Here is a 19820-nt window from a genome sequence, read left to right as displayed (position 1 = left end):
TGTGCTGAGAGCACTGTTTTATCTCAGATTCCAGAGGCAAGTGTAGATTGTGTCCACTGGCTGGTCCCTGCCGTGATTGCCCTGGGGGTTAGGGCTGTGTCCCCATACTTGCCTTCTTTCGCTGAAGCAGCTGTGTCCTAAACTCCACTGCCAGCCCTGCCACCGTCACACCAGGGGGTTAGGGTTGTGAAACTTCTCTTGCCTTCTTTCACTGAAGCAGCCACATCCTAAACACCACAGGCAGCCCCGCTGCTGACATGCCACAGGGTCAGGGGCACGCCACGTTGCCTGCATTTTTTCGCTGAAGCAGCCCCGTCTCCAAAAACTGTCATCAACCTCGCCGCAGTTGCACCAAAGAATCGGGGCTGAGGCAGTGCCCCAACTTGGCAACTCCTCACTGTCTCCCTCCCCTGTCACTCAATCCGATTTCTTAACTTTGCCTTTAATGCTCAGGGTTTCTATCTTGTCGTATATATAATCGATTCACTTGTTTTTTTGGGTCTTTGTTATAAGAGGGATCACCGAAAGTGTCTGATTACTCGGCCATCTTGGCCCCACCTCCTCCTTGCTGCCTCTATTTTCCGTGCACCCCGAGCATTGGTCTACTGGCTTCTGGCCACTGACCCATCTCTCTCCCTGAGCTGTCCTCTGCACCCTTGGCTTCTATTGCGACTGTCTTGCTGATGGTCTCCAGGTTCTGGGCTAGGGAACTGTTTGAGGCAGGAACCTGCTATTGTCCAACATAGCTCAAATGTTTCAGAACCTCACAATTATCAGAAGGTTCTGTGGGCTGTCAGTCCACAGTCTTATCTGGTCTTCATGCTTGGAAGGTGTAAATGGGTTGAGTGCAGTGCGTAAGTGATTTCCTTGAGGCCACAGTACTGGTGAGAGGCAGAGTAAGGAGAAATCCCTGGAACCCTGGTGCTCTGTGGTCATCCTCACGGCTGGTCAAAGGTAACCCAACTGTAGAGCCCCCCTTGGTGTTAGAACGTGCTCCTCTGTCCTGTATAGGGAGTGTTCCTGGGTAAGTGGGGGTGAAGACAGTGTGGCTAGTGTGGGAAGTTGACGTGGGATGCTGTGAGCCGTCTGTGACACCAGCTCAGGTTCCATTGTCCCTGTGTGCACATGGGATGCCATGAGCCGTCTGTGATGCCAGCTCAGGCCCCAGTGTCCCTGTGTGCGTGTGGGACACTGTGATCCATCTGTGACACCAGCTTAGGATTGAGTGTCCCCATGTACACGTGGGATGCTGTGAGCGGTCTGTCACGCCTGCTCAGGCTTGATTCCTGAACCCACAGTGCATTCCTCTGTGGTGCTGAGACCTTGAATGTGATGATCATGTCAGACAGGGTCAAGCAGGAATCAGCTGGACAGTAGCAGAGATTTCTAGATGCTTCTTTTGAAACACATCTTAGATTTTCCGAGGACTTTACGGAGAAAAATGTGACCTGTGTTCCAAGAAGCTGTCACAGCTGAAAACTTGTACACTGTTGATGTGCTCGAATTGCTCCCATGTCAGAGGCTGAAAATCAATGTTCACTAATTACCGTGGACAATGTTGCTAAAGAACTGAGGGCGTCTCGGTGCTCACCATGTAGCATGCTGTGTCGGGGGATGTGGCTAGGGAGCCTGACATCCTAGATGAGCTAAGCCCCGTGGAGTTAGAGCAGACCTAGTGTGCTGTGTCGGGGGACGTGATGATTAGGGAGCCTGACACCCTAGATGAGCTAAGCCCCATGGAGTTAGAGCAGACCTAGTGTGCTGTGTCGGGGGACGTGGCCAGGGAGCCTGACGTCCTAGGCCAGGTGAGCCTCGTTGAGGTAGAGCAGGCCTAGTGTGCTGTGTCGTGGGACGTGGCCAGGGAGCCTGACATCCTAGGCCAGGTGAGCCTCACTGAGGTAGAGCAGGCCTAGTGTGCTGTGTCGGGGGCGTGGCCAGGGAACCTGACGTCCTGGACCAGGCGAGCCCTTTCACATAGAGCAGACCTTGGCTACATCCCCTGGAGGAAATATGAGAAAACAGAGAATTCGTGTCTTCAGAGAGAGAAATATTAAGGGCCAAAGCAAACTTGTTGCCATCGTAACATATTGCCGTTTGGATCACAATGCTTGTATAATGTTTCTCATTTTTAAGGTAACATTTTCTTTCTCTTGCCTCTGCAGATCCACATAGATATCCCTCGGATGAGCCCGGAGGCTTTAACACTTCAACCCAAAGTGACAGAGGTGAGCGCCAGATCTGGAAACCCCTGCCGGAAGGTTTTCCCCTTGTTGACAGTGATTGGCGCTGACTGTTCTCACGAGATAACTGGGTCCGGTGCAGCGCTGTACCTGGAAACATGCTTAGGGTAGGCCCGTTTCTGGGGAGACCAGCCCCGTGGACATAATACTCGACGGGAATCTCCAGTTATTCTTAAGAGGCTTTATAGTGCAATGATGACACATACAAAAGAACATATGTAGTGTGTGTGTGTTATGTGCGTGTACATGTACATAGAATACACTCATGAACCCTCCACTCGATTTATAAACCAGACCCCACCATGCTGACCAGCTGGGCGCCTGGACGTGAAGCGGAGCCGAACCGGTAACTGTTAAAAGCTGTTTCTGTGTTATTATTACTATTTTCGACTCTAATTTTATTGTGGTGAAACAGACATGAGATAAACGGGGCCGTCACAGCCATTTTTAAGGGTGCGGTTCAGGGCATCCGTCGCATAAGAACCGCCACCACCTACGTCCAGGACGTCCTGTTTCTGTGCGCTTACCGCCGTCTCTCAGTCCCCCCGGCAGATGACCCCTCTTTTGAATTCTCTGCTTATGATTTGCTTGCTTCTCTTCACAGCTTCAGTGCATGTCATGTAATATTCACAACTAAGGTGCGATTTAATTTGGCCTGTTTTGGAGCCGTGCTGTTCTTTTGTGGCCTGCTCTCTGCAACTTGCTTTTCTCTCAGCACTGTTCTCTAAGCTTCAACTAATCTGTTGTGTCTAGCTGTGTAACAGTCCATTGTTGAAATATTCCACACTTTCCTTATCTTTTCTCCTGTGGGTGGGCATTTGGGTTGTTCCTAGTGTTTTGCTGTTGGGAACAATGTTACCAGGAACCTTCACGTACCCATGCAGGTACCTATGGGTGAGAATGTCCTAGGGCATTTGTGTAGGATTAGAATTGTTCCATAAGGGCACTGGTAGTTCAATAGTAGAATTCTCGCCCTTCGTGCAGGAACATGGGTTTGATTCCCAGCCAGTGCACCTCATGCACTAGCACCACCTGTCTGTCACTGGAGGCTTTCGTGTTGCTCTGATGCTGGACAGGTTTCAGTGCAGCTTCCAGACTAAGACAGACTAGGAAGAAAGTCCTGGCAGTCTCCTTCCGAAGATCAGCCAGTGAAAACCCTGTGCACCATAATGCTCCAGCAGACAACCGTCATGGGGTGGTGCAGGATGGGCCAGTTTGATGACAGCTAACAACAACAACAACAACAACAGAACACATGCATCATAAAGGTGTTCTCGCGTATTTTCATCTAAAAGTTTTAAAGTCTGGCCTTTCACACCTAAGTGCATAGTACCTCTGTAACTGATAGTTGTGTTTGGTGTGAGGTGGGAACCTAGCCTGTTTTCTCAGGTGATGACCAGCCACCCCCGCCCCATTTATTGTTGTCTCTACAAGTTTGAAATGCCACTCCTTTTTTCCATCATCTTCATATCTGCATAGGTCTGTCTTGTGTCTCTACTTCGTCCCGTTGTTCCGATTACCTTCCCTTCATGCCTGCTGATAATTTTGCTTTAGAGTAAGTGTTAATATATGTATGGTAGGAGAAGTTCACTTCCCTCCTTCCTCTTCCACGTGGATCGGTGGTTTTAGACCTTGGCTCCTCACTGAGGCCCAGAGCCGGGTGCCCAGGCTTTTGGGTTTGCTCATCTTTTGCTTTTGAGTTTTGTTAGAATTATGATTGTACTTGCACTGGGGGTAGGTCAGTGTAGAGGGCTGGCATCTCTTGAAACGTGGTCTTTGTACTTACGAGCATGTCCTCTATCCCTTCGTAGGCCAATTTTAGTGTCTTTCAATGAACTTTTATAAAACTTTCTTCGTGAAAGGATTTATTCTTAGTTATATTTTTTTTTGCTATTGTAAATGATGTCTTTCTAAGATGGGATTTTCTTATTGTTTGAAGTATTTTGTTTTGCATCTCGATTGCTCCAATAGCTGCACTTTTAAACTTTGACATCGCTTGTCTGTGTAGGCAGTTTGTTAAAAAAAACATCCAGGATTGTTAAAGCAAAAGTACGCACAGCAGTTGAACATAAGAAGAGAAAATTAGTTTTCCCCACAAGTGGTCATTTTAAAATCCTTCTCTTTGGTTATCCTTTTCAGTAGTTGTGCTAATTTTAGTTGGAAAACAAGAGATAACGTTTTATAACCTCTGTATTTATTCTTTTATGGAAAATAGAATTTCCCCCAAAACCTTTGGTTTATGTTTTTATTTTTTTCCCGACCACCTGACACGTCTTTGTAGAGGTGAGCATTCAGGTGTCTTGGCTTTGGCGCAGTGATCCAGAGTGACCTCTAGGTGACCTGCTTTGTCTGTGAAATGTTGGGCTTGATCCTGTCGGGTTGGAGCATGTCTGCTCTGGCATTGCGTCAGAAACAATTCTCATTCAGCTCTCCTGAGCGCCACCTGGAGATGGAGCTTCTCTCCAGGTTCCAGGCTCAGCAGATTGACAGAACTCGAAGGGCAGGTGGGCTTCTGGGGGAGTATGATAGTGGAACATTTGAGCACAGCCTGGTCTGTGAGGAAATTAAATGATGAGCAAGGGCTTTAGGAAAAGTATTGAAACGTTGGGCATGTGTTGGCCAGTAGGCAGAATAAAGTTATGATTTCTGGCATTGTATAGGCTAGCCTTGGATATAGCTGTGTGTGACTGCAGATCCCTAAGAGGAGTTGCTTCGCAAGGTGGATGTCTGTCACTGTCTCGTGAACGCATTCATGGTGGGGACTCAGGCTTCTTCTACTTAGCTGCTCCTCTGTGCTTGGCTTCAACCTCTTGGTCCAAGTGGGCTGCGCTAGCCCTGTCCTCTGCATTTGCATTCCCACTAGCTGGAAAAATAAGAAATAGCTAGAGAAACTCATGCCCCCTCCCTCTCAAGATGTTCCATAGAAGTTGCTCATACTTTCTGCTTATATCTTACTGGCTAGAACTTAGTCACATGGCTGCACTTAGAGGCATTTGGGAAGAAACAACAACAATACTGAGTCTGTTGGTCCACAGGAACGGTAAACCTCTCATTTATTTAAAAAACCACTGCCGTCGAGTAGATTCCGACTCATAGCGACCCTATAGGCCAGAGTAGAACTGCCCCATAGAGTTTCCAAGGAGCGCCTGGCGGATTCAGACTGCCGACCTTTTGGTTAGCAGCCATTGCACTTAACCACTACGCCACCAGGGTTTCCAAAACAGTGGTTAGATGCCACAAAGTAGATGGCAATTCCTTAACCATATACGTGTTCTTGTCAAGGGGAGTGCTAACCTTCTCTCCTTTCATGCAACACCTCATTTATTTAGGAGTGGGAAAGCAGACCTGTGGGCAGCATGAATATTGCTGTGGCTAAAACAGTACCCCTCCCCTAATGAAACTCACTACTACCAAGCATAGATTTTGGGGAGTTCGGTTAAAGCAGAGTCTGTATGGATATTTGTGGTCTTGTTGATCCTTTGGAGTCCTGGTGGTGCAGTGGTTAAGAGCTTGGCCATTAACCAAAAGGTCAGCAGTTTGAATCTACCAGCCGCCCCTTGGAAACCCTATGGGTAAGTTCTACTCTGTCCTGTAGGGTCGCTATGAGTCGGAATTGATAGCAAGGGGAAAATCCAGAGACTTCCAAAACGTGAAAAAATAACCTGTAACATGTACTGTGGGAGCTTGCTTGTTGCTGTGATGCTGGAAGCTATGCCACTGGCATTCAGATACCAGCAGGGTCACCCATGGAGGACAGGTTTCAGCTGAGCTTCCAGACTAAGACAGACTAGGAAGAAGGACCCGGCAGTCTACTTCCGAAAAGCGTTACCAGTGAAAACCTTATGAATAAAAAACCCAAAACAAAAAAACCCCACTGTCGTCGAGTCAATTCTGACTCATAGCAACCCTACAGACAGAGTAGAACTGCCCCACAGGGTTCCCAAGGAGCGCCTGGTGGATTCAAACTGCTGACCTTTTGGTCAGCCACCAGGGTTTCCACCTTATGAGTAGCAGCGGAACATTGTCTGATCTAGTGCTGGAAGATGAACCTCTCAGGTTGGAAGGCACTCAGAAGGTGACTGGGGAAGAGCTGCCTCCTCAAAGTAGAAAAAAATAATGATGTGGATGGAGTAAGGCTTTCACGACCTTCATTTGCTGATGTGGCATGACTCAAAATGAGAAGAAACAGCTGCAAACATCCATTAATAATCAGAACATGGAATGTACGAAGTGTGAATCTAGGAAAATTGGAAATTGTCAAAAATGAAATGGGATGCATAAATATCAATATCCTAGGCATTAAAAAAAGGCATTAGTGAGCTGAAATAGGCTGGTATTGGCCATTTTGAATCGGACAATCATATAGTTTACTGTGCTGGGAATGACAACTTGAAGAGGCCTGGTGTTCCATTCATCGTCAAAAAGAATGTTTCAAGGTCTGTCCTGAAGTACAGTGCTGTCAGTGATAGGATAATATCTGTACACCTACAAGGATATAAGTTAATACGACTACTATTCAAATTTACACGCCAACCACTAGGGCCAAAGATGAAGAAATAGAAGAATTTTATCAGCTACTGCAGTCTGAAATTGATCGAACATGCAATCAAGACGCATTGATAATTACTGGTGATTGGAATGCGAAAGTTGGAAACAAAGGAGACGGATCAGTAGTTGGAAAATAATGGCCTTGGTGATAGAAAGAATGCCGGAGATCGAATGATAGAATTTTGTAAGACCAACGACCTCTTCCTTACAAACACCTTCTTTCACCAACACAAACGGTGACTATACACATGGACCTCGGCAGATGGAACACACAGAAATCAAATTGACTACATCTGTGGAAAGAGACGCTGGAAAAGCTCAATATCATCAGTCAGAACAAGGCCAGGGGCCGACTGTGGAACAAACCATCAATTGCTCATATGCAAGTGCAAGCTGAAACTGAAGAAAATCAGAGCAAGTCCACGAGAGCCAAAATATGACCTTGAGTATATTCAACCTGAATTTAGAGACCATCTGAAGAATAGATTTGATGCTCTGAACACTAGTGACCGAAGACCAGACGAGTTGTGGAATGACATCAAGGACATCATCCATGAAGAAAGCAAGAGGTCACTGAAAAGACAGGAAAGAAAGAAAAGACCAAGATGGATGTCAGAGGAGATTCTGACACTTGCTCTCGAACGTCGAGCAGCTAAACAAAGGGAAGAATTGGTGAAGTAAAAGAATTGAACAAAAGATTTCAAAGGCCATCTCGAGAAGACAAACCAAAGTGTTATAATGACACGTGCAAGGAGCTGGATATGGAAAACCAAAAGGGAAGAACACGCTCAGCGTTTCTCAAGCTGAAAGAACTGAAGATAAAATTCAAGCCTCGAGTTGCAATAGGGAAGGATTCTATGGGGAAAATATTAAATGACGCAGGAAACATCAAAAGAAGATGAAAGGAATACACAGAATTATTATACTAAAAAGAATTAGTCGATGTTCAACCATTTCAAGAGGTGGCATATGATCAGGAACCGATCGTACTGAAGGAAGAAGTCCGAGCTGCTCTGAAGGCATTGGTGAAAAACAAGGCTCCAGGAATTGATGGAATATCAATTGAGATGTTTCAACAAACAGATGCAGCGCTGGAGGTGCTCACCCATCTATGCCAAGAAATATGGAAGACAGCTTCCTGGCCAACTGACTGGAAGAGGTTCATATTTATGCCTATTCCCAAGAAAGGTGATCTAACAGAATGCTGAAATTATAGAACAATATCATTAATATCACACTGAGGTAAGATTTTGCTGAAGATCATTCAAAACGGCTGCAGCAGTGTATCAACAGGAAACTGCCAGAAATTCAGGCCTGTCTCAGAAGAGGACATGGAACCAGGGATATCACTGCTGATGTCACATGGATCCTGGCTGAACGCAGAGAATACTAGAAGGATGTTTACCTGTGTTTTATTGACTATGCAAAGGCATTCGACTATGTGGATCATAACAAATTATGGATAACATTGCGAAGAATGGGAATTCCAGAATACTTAATTGTTCTCATGAGGAACCTTCACATAGATCAAGAGGCGGTTGTTCGGACAGAACAAGGGGATACTTAACGGTTTAAAGTCAGGAAAGGTGTGCATCAGAGTTGTATTCTTTCACTATACCTATTCAATCTGTATGCTAAGTAAATAATCCGAGAAGCTGGACTATCTGAAGAAGAACGGGGCATCAGGATTGGAGGAAGAGTCATTAGCAACCTGTGTTATGCAGATGACACAACCTTCTTGGGGGAAAGTGAAGAGGACTTGAAGCAGTTACTAATGAAGATCAAAGACCACAGCCTTCAGCATAAATTACACTGCAACATAAAGAAAACAAACATCCTCACCACTGGACCAATAAGCAACATCATGATAAATGGAGAAAAGGTTGAAGTTGTCAAGGATTTCATTTTCCTTGGATCCACAATCAACAGCCGTGGAAGCAGCAGTGAAGAAATCAAAAGACGCATTGCATTGGGTAAATCTGCTGCAAAGAACCTCTTCAGAGTGTTGAGGAGCAAAGATATCACCTTGAAGACTAAGGTGCGCCTGACTCATGCCATAGTATTTTCAATCACATCATATGCATGTGAAAGCTGGACGATGAATAAGGAAGACCAAAGAAGAATTGATGCCTTTGAATTGTGGTGTTGGCGAAGAATGTTGAATATGCCATGGACTGCCAAAAGAACGAACAAATCTCTCTTAGAAGAAGTACAACCAGAATGCTCCTTAGAAGCAAGGATGGCGAGACTGCGTCTTACATACTTTGGACATGCCGTCAGGAGGTATCAGTCTCTGGAGAAGCACATCATGTGTGGCAGAGTACAGGGTCAGCAGAAAAGAGGAAGACCCTCAACAAGGTGGATTGATACAGTGGCTGCAACAGTGAGCTCAGGCATGACAACGATTGTAAGGATGGCTCAGGACCAGGCGGGCAGTGCTTCGTTCTGTTGTGCATAGGGTCGCTATGAGTCATAACTGACTTGACAGCACCTAACAATAACAACAACAACAAAAGGTGAAGAAATTTTGCTACACATTTAACTTACAAATGTTTAGCATCCAGAGTGTATAAATCAAAATTTCAGATCATAATAAAAGAGTAATATCCTAACATGTGCCTCCGTCATCTACTCCGCGAAATGGGCAGAAAATTGAACAGGCGTTTCAGAGGGAAAAACCAAAAATCTAATGCCAGGAAAATAAATGACAAGGTGCTACACTAAGCAAAGGGCAAAGTGAGTGTCCTGGATTGAATTGTGTCCCACCGAAATATCTGTCAACTTGGCTAGGTCATAATCCCCAGTACTGTAGGATTGTCTGCCATTTTGTCATCTGATGTGATTTCCCCATGTGTTATAAGTCCTATCACTATCGTGTAATGAGATCTACAAAATTAGTGTCTGAAGCCAATCTCTCTTGAGATATAAAAGAGAGAAGCTACCAGAGAAACATGACCTCATACCACCAGGAAAGCAGTGCCAGGAATAGAGTGTGTTCTTTGGACCTGAGGTTCCTGTGTAGAGAAGCCCCTAGACCAAGGGGGGACTGATGACAAAGACCTTCCTCCAGAGCAATGGAGAGAGAAAGCCTTCCCGTGCAGTTGGTGCCCTGAATTTGGACTTTTTATCCTTATGGACTGTGAGAGAATAAACTTCTCTTTGTTAAAGCCATTCCCTTGTGGCATTTCTGTTATAGCAGCACTAGATGACTAAGACAGTGGGTAAATCCCACTTTAGTCACTAACTGTGTAGCAAGGATGGTCATGAATGCAATACGGAAAACTTGGTGATGGATCTAGGTCTCACCTTCTATCTCTCCATCTTCATTGCCAGCTGCTTATGTGACTCTCTCTCCAACTCAAGCAACCCGGAGTTAGGTCAGATCTTAGGAGTTAGAAGAATGCCTTCTTTCAGACTGCCAAATAGGCAGATAGCATCCCCTGCTAGCTCTCACTGCCGTGGTGGGTTTGTTAATTCAGTGGAAGAACTCACAAAATGTCAGGGAGGGTATACTGTATTTATTGCCTCAGATTTACTACAACCAAGAAGAATAACAAATGAAGACATGCATAGGGTGTGGTCTAGGTGAGGTCCCAGCATGGAGCTTCCATATCCCCAGGAGGGACTTGCTACCCTCTCATGTGCATGGTCACCAATCAGGAAGCTCCTCTGAGCCTCAGGGCTCAGGGCGTTTATCCACCTCCCCAGGTGGCCATGATAGATTACATCATGTCTCATGAGAGTTAGTCAGCATTGGCCCCCAGCTGGTCCCTCTTGGCCTCATCACCTCCCACTCATTAGCCTCAGGTGTTGGTCTGACGCAAAATAACCAAGAACAAGGCCAAACATCAAAAAGCAAGACAAGCAGAGGTGTTGCTGAGACTGTGGCACGTTGGCCACTCTCATCCTCTCATCAGTGGGAGCAGAGATTCCAGATTTCCACCTTAGGGAACAGCTTGGCCTTACCTGGTAAAGTTGAACATGTGCTTACTCTACGGCGCTATGACCCTGCAGTTCCCGTCCCAGCCCTGGACAGACGCATGCTGGTGGCTAGACGGCGAGAACTTCTAAATAACAGCGATGGCAGTGATTGTAACACCAAAGCCCTTGGAAAGGAACTGAATGACCAGGAAAAGGAGAATGGGTAAATAATTTTTTTTTTTTCATACAACGGAATGCTATGCAGCAGCGAAAATGAATTAGCTAGGGTGACATAACAGTGTAGATGAGCGTCACAGAAGGATTGCTGAGTGAGTGGAGCAAGGGGCCAGAATAATGTGGTGTGCTATCAACTTACACAACGTTTAAATCCATTCCAAGCAGTACTTAGAAATACTGCTTAGAGGTACATATAAATGAAGTAAGACTACATGCAAGTGCGTGAGAATGAGAAATGGCAAATTCGAGCTCAGCATAGTGGTTTTGCATTGTGTTGGGCAAATCTGCTACAAAAGATCTCTTTAAAGTGTTAAAAAGCGAAGTTGTCACCTTGAAGGCTAAGGGGGGCCTGACCCAAGGCATGGCCTCTTCAATCACCTGATGTTCTTGCAAAAGCTGAACAATGAATAAGGAAGACTGAAGAAGAATTGACGCTTTTGAATTACAGTGTTGGTGAGGAATATTGAATATACCACAGACTGCCAGAAGAACGAACAAATCTGTCTTGGAGGAAGTACAGCCAGAACGCTCCTTAGAAGCAAGGATGGCGAGACTTTATCTCATGTTCTTTGCACATGTTATCAGGAGGCATCAGTACCTGGAGAAGGACATCATGCTTGCTAAAGTAGACGGTCAGCGCAAAAGAGGAAGGACCCTCAACAAGATGGATTGATACAGTGGCTGCAGCAGTGGGCTTAAGCATAATGATGATTGTGAGGATGGCGCAGGGAGTGTTTTGTTCTGTTGTACCTGGGGTCACTATGAGCTGGAAGCGACTCGACAGCACCAAACAACATAGCAGTTTTGATCACGCATTCTGCCTTTCTGAAGAGGAGGCTGGCAGACATTATTAGAGCTGCCGCTTGGTGTGTGGTATGTGGGTGGAAGGGGTGCTGGCTTTACTCTGGGTGGCCCGGTCCGCCAGCCCTGGCTGCACCCTAGCAGCTCTGTGCCCTTGGACAAGTTGCTTTCATCCTTCAACCTCTGTTTTCTCCTCCACATCCAGAGGGGTTCACTCTTTGTGTTGTATTTTCCAGTGGGTTTTGACAAACGTATCACTTCATATGTCTACCATTACAGCGTCAAGACCCCTTCACACTCTGAACAATGGTTGTGAGCCCCAGGCATGGCGCTGACAACCCAGGAGATGGTGCACGATTGGTGGTGATGGGGTGGGGGGCACCGTAGGGGGAGCAGGTTTGGAGGGAAGAGCAGGGCTTCATCTGGGTCTGCAGAGTTTGAGGCAACCTGTAAGCAGGTGTTCAGTTCAGAAGAGTTTGACTGGAAGTCGAGATGTGGACGGTGTGGACAGCTGCATGCATAGCTTGACTATGGGGGTTCCCAGGCCTCGCCCAGACCCTCTGAACCGGCTTTCTGGGGAGGAGCCTGGATTCCTGAGTCTGTGTCAACTCAGGCTGACTTGAAAAGCACATGCGCACCCAGAGAGGGGCTAAGTGCTGGTGGAAGGGGTCAACAGGCAGTGCCCAGGGGTTCTCTGAGCAAAAGCAGGGTAGTGAGGGCCTGTGCCGGAGGTGACAGGCAGATGGGGACAGGTGTGAGGGCACCTCCAGGCCTCCCTCCCTGCCACTTGAGGCAGTGTGCAGGGGGAGGGCAGCCCATGGCCCTAGCTGGAGGCTAGGCCTTCATGGACCTCCCACTGACTTCCTCAGGGAACCTGAGCCTGGAGTCCAGTGCCTGGATCCCTCTGTCTCCTGGCCTCTGCTCTGCTTTCACTGCTAAGCTCCATGAGGGCAGTCTTTTTGTCTGTGTCGATTTGGCCCTCACCCCAGTGCCCATCACAGTGCCTGGCACAGGGTGGCTGCTCAGTGTGCACTTGGGAGGACTGGCTGCTGGGCGCCTCTGAGTGTCTGCTTCCTTCCCGGCCTTCAGCTGAAATATTGCCCGCCTTGCTAGACACCTTCCCTGGCAAGCCTATCTCAGGTGAGGCCCACCCCATGTTTCTATCACACATCTAGCTTACGCGTTTGGTGGCATTTATTATTGGATTGTATGTTTTTTTGTTGGTGATGTCTCTCACGCCACGTTAGGTCAGCCCCGTGAGATCTGGGACTGAGGCCCCTGCCCCATGCATGTCCTGGGTGCCCTGAGCACTGCCTGGCTCCTTGTGGGAATGGAGGAGAAATTCTTGGTGTCATGTAGCCAATTCAACAGCCTTCCTTCGGCACTAGACTTTTCTGTGTCCTAAAATACTCTTTCCAACCTTGAGGTTTCAAAGATACCTCCTTCAATTTGTTCTAAGTGTTTTAAAGGTTTGCCTTTTACATTTAGGGCCATAATCCCTTTGGAATTGACTTTGTGTAGAGTTTGATATCGGGGTCAATTGGTTTTTTTTTAAATTTCCCACATGGATAACCAGTTGTACTAATCAGCCATGCCCTGTCTGTCATATTTCAGGATTTTATGTATACATAGGGCAGTTTCTGGCTTCTTTTATGTGTTCCACTCTCTCTGTGCCAGCTTCACTTTGTCTTAATTACGTAGTTGTGATATCTAGTATGACAGGCCACCCTTGCTTGGTTCTTGTTTTTTGGCTCTTCGTGACCTTTTGCTTTTGTATGTAAATTTAGGATCTGCTTGTTCTGTTCCATGAAAATCTCAGATAGTGCATCAATCTGTAGATCGGTTTGGAGACAATTAGCATTTTGTTTTTGCATTTTTTCTTATGATCCTTTTTTTAAAACGACGTTTTCTCCTTAAGTGTATTGCACACTTTGTTACACATATTTATAGATCCTTTTTTGGTAAGTGGTGTGTTTTTATCTTTGATTGCATTGTCTAGTTGTTTATCGCTGGTGTGTAGAAACGCAGCTGATTTTTGTAAGTTGGTTTTGTCTCTGGCAAATCTGCTAACTTCTTTCATTCATCCTAATCATTTGCCTGTAGCTTTATTTGAGTGTCAGTAGATAATCATATCATCTGTGGATAATGGTAGTTTTGTTCTTTTCTATTCTGTCAGATAAATTTTTTTTATTGTGGTGGAAATATTCACAACAAAACGTTTGCCGATTCAACAATTTCTGCTTGTATAATCCAGTGACGCTGATTTCAGTCTTCATGTTGTACAACCATCATCACTGTACTTTTACTAATTATTCCACCACCATTGACATGAGCTTAGTGCCCCCTCAGTAAAAACTTCCCTTCTCCTCTTTTGTCTTACCCTTGGTTATTACTAATAAGCTTTGGTTTCCATACATTTGCTCATTTCATGTAAGTGAGATCATACAGCATTCACCCTTTTGAGATGACTGACTTCACCCAGCATGATGTCGTCAAGGTCCATCCATGTTGTGGCATGCATCAGGCCTTCGTTTCTATTTGGGGCTGAGTAACATTCCCTTGTGTATATAGACCACATTTTGTTTATCCATTCATCTGTTGATGGACATTTTGGTTGTTTCCACTTCTTGGCTATTGTGACAAGTGCTGCAATGAACATGGAGTACATTTTTCTGTTTGCGTTCCAGCCTCCACTTCTGGTATAAACCTAGGATTGGGATTGCTGGGTTATACGGTAGTTCCATGTTCAACCTTTTGAGGAACCACCAAACTGTTGCCCACAGTGGCTTATCGTCTTACATACCCACCAGCAGTGGGTACCGAGGGTTCCACTTTCTCCACAGTCTCGCCAATTTTCTTTCTTTTTTTTAGTCATTGCCATTCCAATTGGGGCAAACTAGTATCTGATTGCAGTCTTAATTTGTATCTCCCTATGAGTTGGTCACTATGAGTCGGAATCAACTCAATGGCAATGGGTTTGATTTTTTCTTTTTTTTTTTTGTAGTGGCTAATGACTTGAGCATCTGTCATGTGCTTGTTAGCCATCTGAATATCCTTTTTGATGAAGTGTCTGTTCAAGTCCTTTTGCATATTTTTTAACCACGTTTTTTGTTGTAAGAGTTATAAGAGTTCTTTATGGAATATTCTGGATATTAAAACTGTATCAGACATTTAATGTATCAGGTATTTTCTCCCATTCTGTTGGTTGTCTCTTCACTTTCTTGTAAAAGTCCTTTAATGCACAAAAGTTATTAATTTGGATGAAGTCCACCGAATCTATTTTTTCTTTTGTTGCTTGTGCTTTGGTGTTACGCCTCAGAATCGACTGTAAGAAGCCATCTCCTGCAGAGTCACCTTGATGTTTTCTTCTGGGAGTTTTTAAGGCTTTATTTCTTCTATTTAGGTCATTGGTCCGTTTTGAGTTAATATTTGTGTATGGTGTGAGACATGGTCCCACTGCCTTCTTTTGCATTTGGAGAGCCCGTTGTCCCAATACCATTAATTGAAGAGACTATTCTTTCCCCATTGGATGGACTTAGAATCCTTGTTGTCAGTTGACCGAAGATATGTGGGTTTTTTTTCTGGACTCTCAATACTGTTCCATTGGTCTGTATGTGTAGTCTTACACAAGTACTTTTTTCTTTTGAATGCAATGAAACCTCTGTGTTTTGCTAAGCTATCAAGGCACCCTGACTTGAGCAGAAAACGTGGGATGCAAATGAACGTATTTGATGAAGGTGAATGTTGAGTAATTGGCACACCATGCGTGAAATTATTGCTTGCTTTAAGAGAGTTCAACATTATTAATTATGTTGTGAACATACAATCGGTGGTTTCTTGGTTCGCTCAGTGTTTCTCTTCGATGTAAGCATATTGCATGTGATATATGGCTGTCTTTTAATCCACATTCTGGATTTTGGTTCTAGCCATCAGGTATTACAATTCGTATGGGTGGGAATGCTTTGTGAATCATGTTGCAGAAACTTGAGTTGTAAATCATTTCTTCTTTCTGACGCCTGCGTTGCTCCTGGATTTGGAGGGCTATAAATCCCACAGGTCCCCTTAACAGAACTGTTTATTTTCTTGATTCTATCCTAGAAATTATCTCCACAGTGTTTTATATGCTGTGAAGCCTTGTCGTTGGTGCATATGGTAGAATTATGATGTTTTCAAATTCCTGAAATCAGATCCTTCTTTTTTCCTAAGTAATCATGAGCACAGCTACACTTTCAGTTTCAATACATGTCTGTTTTTAGTATGCAAAAATGTCTCTGCTGCCGTGTGTGCCCTGAAGTGCTGTTGGTCTGGCTGTGCTGTGGAGGGTTCTTCGCTGTGTTTGCAAATGAAGACAGAAGGAACTACTGAGCCAGGCCCCTGAGCCCCTGCGACAGCCTCTGTGGAAGAATGCCCTCCTGCTTTTCAGGAAGAGCCTCTGGGTGCTGGAATTCACAGGAGGGGTGCGCCCTCGGGTTTTCGAAATCAAGCAAGCACACCGGGAGTGCCCGCGGTTTCTCAGCACACCGGGAGTGCCCGCGGTTTCTCGGCGCACCGGGAGTGCCCGCGGTTTCTCGGCGCACCGGGAGTGCCCGCGGTTTCGCGGCGCACCGGGAATGCCCGCGGTTTCTCATTTCCTCAGCCCTGGCGGTGATAATGCGCAGTGGCAACTATTGTATTATTGCTGTTGAGACTGTGTTGGCTTGCAGAAAAGATACTTTGGGAAGAGATGGAATTTGTACTACTTTTAATGAATCTCCACTTTCTAACAAAGACAAGCATATGAAGATTGTCAGCAGAGCTTTAACAGCTAAGGACATCCAGTGAGTACTCATTGTTCAGGCCAAGTTGGGCTGTTTTGTGTTCTCATTAAACATAGGCCTCTTTCCTTCATTGTCCTTTACTGGCAGATAAAAAACAAACAAACAAACAAACAAACCAAACCCCTTATCGCCGGGCCAATTCTGACTCATGCGACCCTATAGGACAGAGAGAGTAGAACTGCCCCATAGCGTTTCTAGGGCTGTAATCTTTATGGAAGCAGACTGCCATATCTCTCTCCCGAGGAGTGGCTAGTGGGTTCAAACCACTGACCTTTCAGTTAGCAGCTGAGTGCTTAACCAGTGCACCACCAGGGCCCCTTACTACCCCTCCTTAGAGAGTACCTTTGTGCACCTGGGAGGTGGTCTCCTGTGACACGTCTTTCCCCGTCTGCTGCTCACTGAACCGGCCCTGCTTCTGTGGTCAGCTAGCTCCACACAAGCCACTATGTGGTTTTCACCTTTCTGTGGTATTTTCTATTGCTTTTGCCTTGCTGCTTAAAAAAAAAAACTGGATTTTTGAAATACATGTGTGGCTGTGACACCCTGAGGAAATGCCAGTGGGCAGCGCTGGGCACCTGGTGACACATATCAGCCACGATCTCGACGCTGCGTCATTGAACTATGGGCCGGTGGCAGTAACGCGTGAGACTGTGGAGACCAGGGTCAACCATGAACAAAACCAGAGTTATATTGGACAAAGGGTGGGCTGACAGCGATCACAGCTGAGTCCTGGAAGACATCCCAGAGAAGGTGGACGCTTGAATGTGGAGCTGCCCATTGCTGTTGAGTTGATTCTGACTCACAGTGACCGTAGAGGACAGAGTAGAACTGCCCCACTGGATTTTTCCAAGGAGTGGCTGGTGGATTCAAACTGCCAGCGTTTTGGTTAGCAGCCAGGCTCTTAACCACTGTGCCACCAGGGCTTCTGAATGTGGAGAGTAACCCCAGATCTCAAGCCCTTTTTGGTTCATGGTCTCTGAAGCCTCCTGTTTCCTCGTGGTTTCCACCCATCCTGACCTGGTCTTGCAGATGACATTTGTCCATCAGGCTTTCATGGAGCGGGTCCTGAGTCCCCAAGCTGGCCTGCGGGCCTCCTCCCTGGTGGGCCAGGGGCACCTGGGCTGCCATCTGCATCTGTTGTAGAGCGAGTGTCTGTGGATTTCTCCCCTGGTGGTTGTAGTTGTGTTAGGTACTGTCAAGTCGATTCTGACTTACGGTGACCCCATGTGTTGCAGAGAAGAACTGCCCCATAGGGTTTCCTAGGCTGTAATCTTTATGCGAGCGGATCACCAGGTCTTTCTTGCACAAAGCCGCTGGGTAGGACTGAACTGCCAACCTTCCCGTTAGTAGTTGAGTACAAACCGTTTGCAACCAGGGTACCTCTTCTTCCCTGAGAGGACTTCATAATCCACCCCCAGGCCCGCACACACTAGACCTCGGCCTGGGGGAGGCGCTGGGGGTGATGGCGAAAGCAGCAGAGCAATGCCGTGGGGCAGCCCCCAGATTGCAGGAGGGGCTGGGCGAGGGCTTCAACTTGGAGCGAATCTGCAGGAAGGTCCTGGAGAGGATGTGCAGCCTGCAGGACACAGCCGGTGCAGTGGGAGGGTTTGGGCTTGTCCTCCCTGTCCTTGTCCCATGAAAACAGCCTGCTGGCATCCCTGCTGGACTGCAGTCCCACGTTAACGCCAGCGGAATGCTCCGCACTCGAACTCCATCCACTGCTTCTCCAGCTGGCTGTACTCATGTCTTGGATTCTTGGCTTGGCCCTTCTGGCTTTTAGACCCTTGCTTTTAGCTTTTGGTTAGTACCTGTTGGCTATTCCTGCTGTGCCTTGGTGGACTGTGGCTTCAATCCCAGCACTGGCCTTTGCTCCCTCCTCTGACCTTTAGACTGCAGGGACCTGCTGTGCCCCTGGGATTCTGAGTAATCTGGCTTTATCCTGAGCAGGTGGGAGCCTGGGAGGAGGTCTTGCAATGGACTTAAAGAAAACTGCTTTCTCCATGTGCATTCCTCAGCTAGGCAAGAAGCAGCAGCGCACAGGGTCCACTTTTTCCTCTTGGTTCAGGAATCATTGTGACATGACCTCCGTAGAGGGACCGGGAAACTTACATCCTATCCGTTTCCTTTGTGGTTGCGACTGTCTAAGGTAGCAACGCGCAGGCCGGATGAGTAGGTGGGTGTGGTAGCACGTGGCAGCTCAGAGCCTGCCTGGAGGCAGTGAAAGGCCCTGCGCTTTACGGACACGGAAAGTACAGGAAGCAGGACACTTAATTTGTACCTGCTTCAAGTATCGCAGTGTGAGACTTTGAAAGTGCCTGCTTGGAAAGAATGTTCCAAAGCCATTGTTTATGATATTTTTAGAAATGGCTAAATGCGTTCTTCGAAAATAGCTTTGTCTCGATGTTTGATGCAGACCTTAGAAATCCTCTGTGTGGGGAAGGCCCCTTTGTCTTGCCGGGGCTCTCAGTGGCGTGTAATCTGGGGAGAGCTCATTATGTGAGAATCAAATGGCAGAACCACGTGAGGGCACTGATCAGAGAGATGGGGCCACGCCTCCCTGAGACAGTAGGTTTCGTGTGGCAGTGGTGTGGTATTACGATGGGGAAACATTTTAGCTCAAGTCAAGAGCTAGTTATGAGGCCACTGGGAGCTGGGGCACACAGTCAAACTCAGATGGTTCAGGAGGGCGTGTTTTTAAGTGATAATAAATCAGTCACCTCATATGCATGCGAAGGCTGGACAATGCAGATGGAAGACCAAAGAAGAATCGATGCATTGGAATTGTGGTGTTAGCGAAGAATATTGAATATACCATGGATTGTCAGAAGAAAGAACAAATCTCTCTTGGAGGAAACATAACCAGAATGCTCCTCAGAAGCAAAGATGGTGAGAGTTTGTCTGACATACTGTGGGCACGTCCTCAGGAGGGACCAGTCCCTGGAGAAGGAGGACATCATGCTTGGTAAAGTTGAGGGTCAGTGAAAAAGTGGGATGCCCTCAATGAGATGGACTGACACAGTGGCTGCTGCGATGGACTCAAACATAGCAAGGATTGTGAGGGTGGTGCAGGACTGGGCAACGTTTGGTTCTGTTGTGTGTGGGATCACTGTGAGTCGGAGCCGATTCTGCGGCAATTACCAGACAAAACTGACTGATTGGAATCCCTGCTAGTTGTTGTGATTTCAGAACAAACAACTGAACAAAAATATAACTCAGATGAAGTGATTTAAGACAAAAAATAAAGGAATGAATTGTA

The 19820-nt window shown here is 46.4% G+C and overlaps 1 protein-coding gene and 1 pseudogene across 18 annotated transcripts in view; one reads left to right on the top strand and one right to left on the bottom strand.

The window, feature by feature from the left end:
- The window catches only part of TBC1D22A (TBC1 domain family member 22A), a 465294-nt gene that overhangs the window by 164433 nt on the left and 281041 nt on the right, over positions 1-19820 (top strand). For all 18 annotated transcript variants that reach the window (XM_064283337.1, XM_064283338.1, XM_064283335.1 and 15 more), the window contains one exon: positions 2163-2225. In XM_064283337.1, the coding sequence (XP_064139407.1) occupies positions 2163-2225 (63 nt within the window). The remainder of the gene's footprint in view (positions 1-2162; positions 2226-19820) is intronic.
- Positions 5456-5556, bottom strand: LOC111748086 (U6atac minor spliceosomal RNA; annotated as a pseudogene).

The sequence above is a fragment of the Loxodonta africana genome, chromosome 4 (genome assembly GCF_030014295.1).
Source record: "Loxodonta africana isolate mLoxAfr1 chromosome 4, mLoxAfr1.hap2, whole genome shotgun sequence".
Lineage (NCBI taxonomy): Eukaryota > Metazoa > Chordata > Mammalia > Proboscidea > Elephantidae > Loxodonta > Loxodonta africana.
Note: the sequence above shows the minus strand (reverse complement) of the source record. Positions and strands in the feature narration are given on the sequence as shown.